We start from the raw sequence: 2,378 nt of genomic DNA on the forward strand, positions 1-2,378 counted from the left end.
GGGGACGCGCTGGCGCGCCCCTGCCTGCCTGGAGGCTGCAGGGTGAGGCTTCCTCCAGCCTGCTCCACGCACGCACCCTGCCTTGCCCCCGCTGCAGCCTCTGCGGATTAAATCAGCCTCACTGAGCACCAGTGAGTGTGGAAAAACGCCTCTGCCCGCCCTCACCTCCCAGGGCAGGCTCCTGCAGCAAAATGTCTCTCGTAGCAGCATCCTCGCTTTGTGACGAGAGACGATGCTCAGCTGGAGGCTGGGCAGCACCACAGACCTGTGAGACCCCCCTCAGAGTGGGGCAGGGGACAGGGTGGGACTGCCAGCCCCACTGCTCCCCTGTGGTAGCGCTGGCGTTGGCACGCTGGCGGAGATCCCAGCTTGCCGGCTCCTGGAGAGGGCTGCTGTCCTCCCCCGGTGTGAAGTGAGATCCTGCTGCGAGTACAAACCGCAGCCTCTCTGGGCTGGTGTCTCGCTGTGGTGCCGTTTGCTCTCTGCCAAACTAATTAGATGCCAGAGCTGAAAATTTCAGCACCGCTAATTAGCATCTTCCTCTTGAGCTTCAAGCAGCTTCACCGAACAAATGACTCTGGCAAAGCCTCTCCTCAAAAGGACGGCTGGGGCGACGGCGTTCCTCGTGCTCGTGAGGCTTCGGTGCGATACCAAGGGCTGGCACCTTCCGAAAGGGCCGTTCCTGTAGCCAGGAGCGGGAGCTGCCGCAGCCCTGAGGTTGTACAGAGAACGCTGGGTGAGCTCTGCCCAGTGAGCACTGGTTTTGACTGGGACGTAGAGCTGTAGATTCCTCATTTTGTGAAGGATAAATGCTGTGGGGGTTGGATAATCCAGGACTGAGTGAGGAAAAGCTGGCGGTGCCTCCAGGAGCTTCCCTTTGTGCAGGACGAGGGGAGCTGGCGGGGAGGAGCAGGGCCCCGTCCACGCTGCGCTCCTGTTTGCTGATCTCTCCTCTTCGCCGCAGGCGTCTTTCTGGGGCTGGGGCTGAGCGGCGTGGTGCCCACCATGCACTTCACCATCGCCGAAGGGTTCGTGAAAGCCACCACCGTCGGCCAGATGGGCTGGTTCTTCCTCATGGCCGTGATGTACATCACGGGCGCGGGGCTGTACGCTGCCCGCATACCCGAGCGCTTCTTCCCGGGCAAGTTCGACATTTGGGTGAGTGTGGGGACGAGGCAGTGAATGCTTTGGAGGAGCGGGGGAACTGCGGTGGTTGGGGAGGGTGGTGAGCTCTGAGGTGAGGAGGAGGAGGTGGCTGGGGGTGTCCTGGTGCACCCCAGAGCATGTGCTGGCAGCCAGACCTTGACCGGCTGCGGCGAGCAGGCAGGGCAGGCTAAAGTACAGGGTGAAAAACGCCTGGGAGCAACGAGGGGGTTAAAAACGGAGCTCAGAGGACGGTCCTGGGGCAGATCAGAAGCAGCGAGGAGGAGGAGGTGTTCCCAGTGTTGCTTTGTCCCCTTTGGTCTGGTCTAAAGGGCTTTTTCGCTTCCCCGCAGTTTCAGTCGCATCAGATCTTCCACGTGCTCGTGGTGGCTGCGGCCTTCGTCCACTTCTACGGGGTGTCGAACCTGCAGGAGTTTCGCTACGGACTCGAAGGGGGGTGCACAGACGACTCTCTCCTCTGAGAGCGCCTGATTTTAGTACAAGCTTCCTAAGTGCTTTTTAAACTCTGTCTTTGCTAAAATCAAAGGAAGACTCTAAACTGTTTGGGGTTGTTGGTTGGTTGGTTGGTTTTTTTTTTTTTAAGGAAAAAAAAAAAAAGAATCAGAAAAATTCTTTAGCAAAGTTGTCGACCAAATCCTCACCCCCTTCCCCACGCACTTGGGGTGGCCGGGGGGGCCCCCGCCGGCCCCCCCTGCCGCGCTCCCACGGCCTCGCCTCCCCCAGACAGTGTTTTTAGCTGCACCGGGGGTCCTCCGACCTTCCCAGGCATGCCGATTTCTGAACGCGAAGGGTGCGGGTACCCCGCTCCCGGCACAGCCGAGCACATCCCCTTCCCGCGCTCACCGCCGGAGCGAGCAGAGTCACGCACTACCAGGCCCAGGGCCGGAGATTTCTGCGTACCCCTCGCAGCAGAGCCGCCTTGCTGGGGGTGGCTCTGCGGCCCCCCCAAGTGCTGCTGCCCAGGGCACAGATTCATATAACTTAAGTTTTAATTGTCTTTTGTTTGTTTGTTTGTTTTCCTTGACAAAGTAATGTAAACATAAATGAGAGAATATTTAATATTTAATACTAAGCTTTAAAAAGACTTGCTGCCACCGCAGTGTACTCGGCTCCCTCGCTGTCTGTGGTAGTAAAGGAAGGACAGTGTTTTAGGGGAATGTAGAGCTGCTGTAGCTGATTGAAATTAAAAAGGTCAATAGTTCAGTGTCGTGCCG

General features: G+C 58.2%; 1 protein-coding gene across 2 annotated transcripts in view; it reads left to right on the forward strand.

Annotated features, from left to right (window-relative positions):
* ADIPOR1 (adiponectin receptor 1) overlaps positions 1–1,961 on the forward strand; it is a 5,735-nt gene extending 3,774 nt beyond the window's left edge. Inside the window, exons 5-6 of one of the 2 annotated variants that reach the window (XM_009703062.1) lie at positions 965–1,158; positions 1,497–1,747. In XM_009703062.1, the coding sequence (XP_009701364.1) occupies positions 965–1,158; positions 1,497–1,625 (323 nt within the window). In that variant the 3' untranslated portion in view covers positions 1,626–1,747. Of the gene's footprint in view, positions 1–964; positions 1,159–1,496 lie in introns of both variants that reach the window. The other variant, XM_009703063.1, reaches the window with a different exon arrangement.
* Positions 1,962–2,378: the final 417 nt, after the last annotated feature.

Source organism: Cariama cristata, unplaced genomic scaffold, assembly GCF_000690535.1.
Source record: "Cariama cristata isolate BGI_N322 unplaced genomic scaffold, ASM69053v1 scaffold24396, whole genome shotgun sequence".
NCBI classification, from domain to species: domain Eukaryota; kingdom Metazoa; phylum Chordata; class Aves; order Cariamiformes; family Cariamidae; genus Cariama; species Cariama cristata.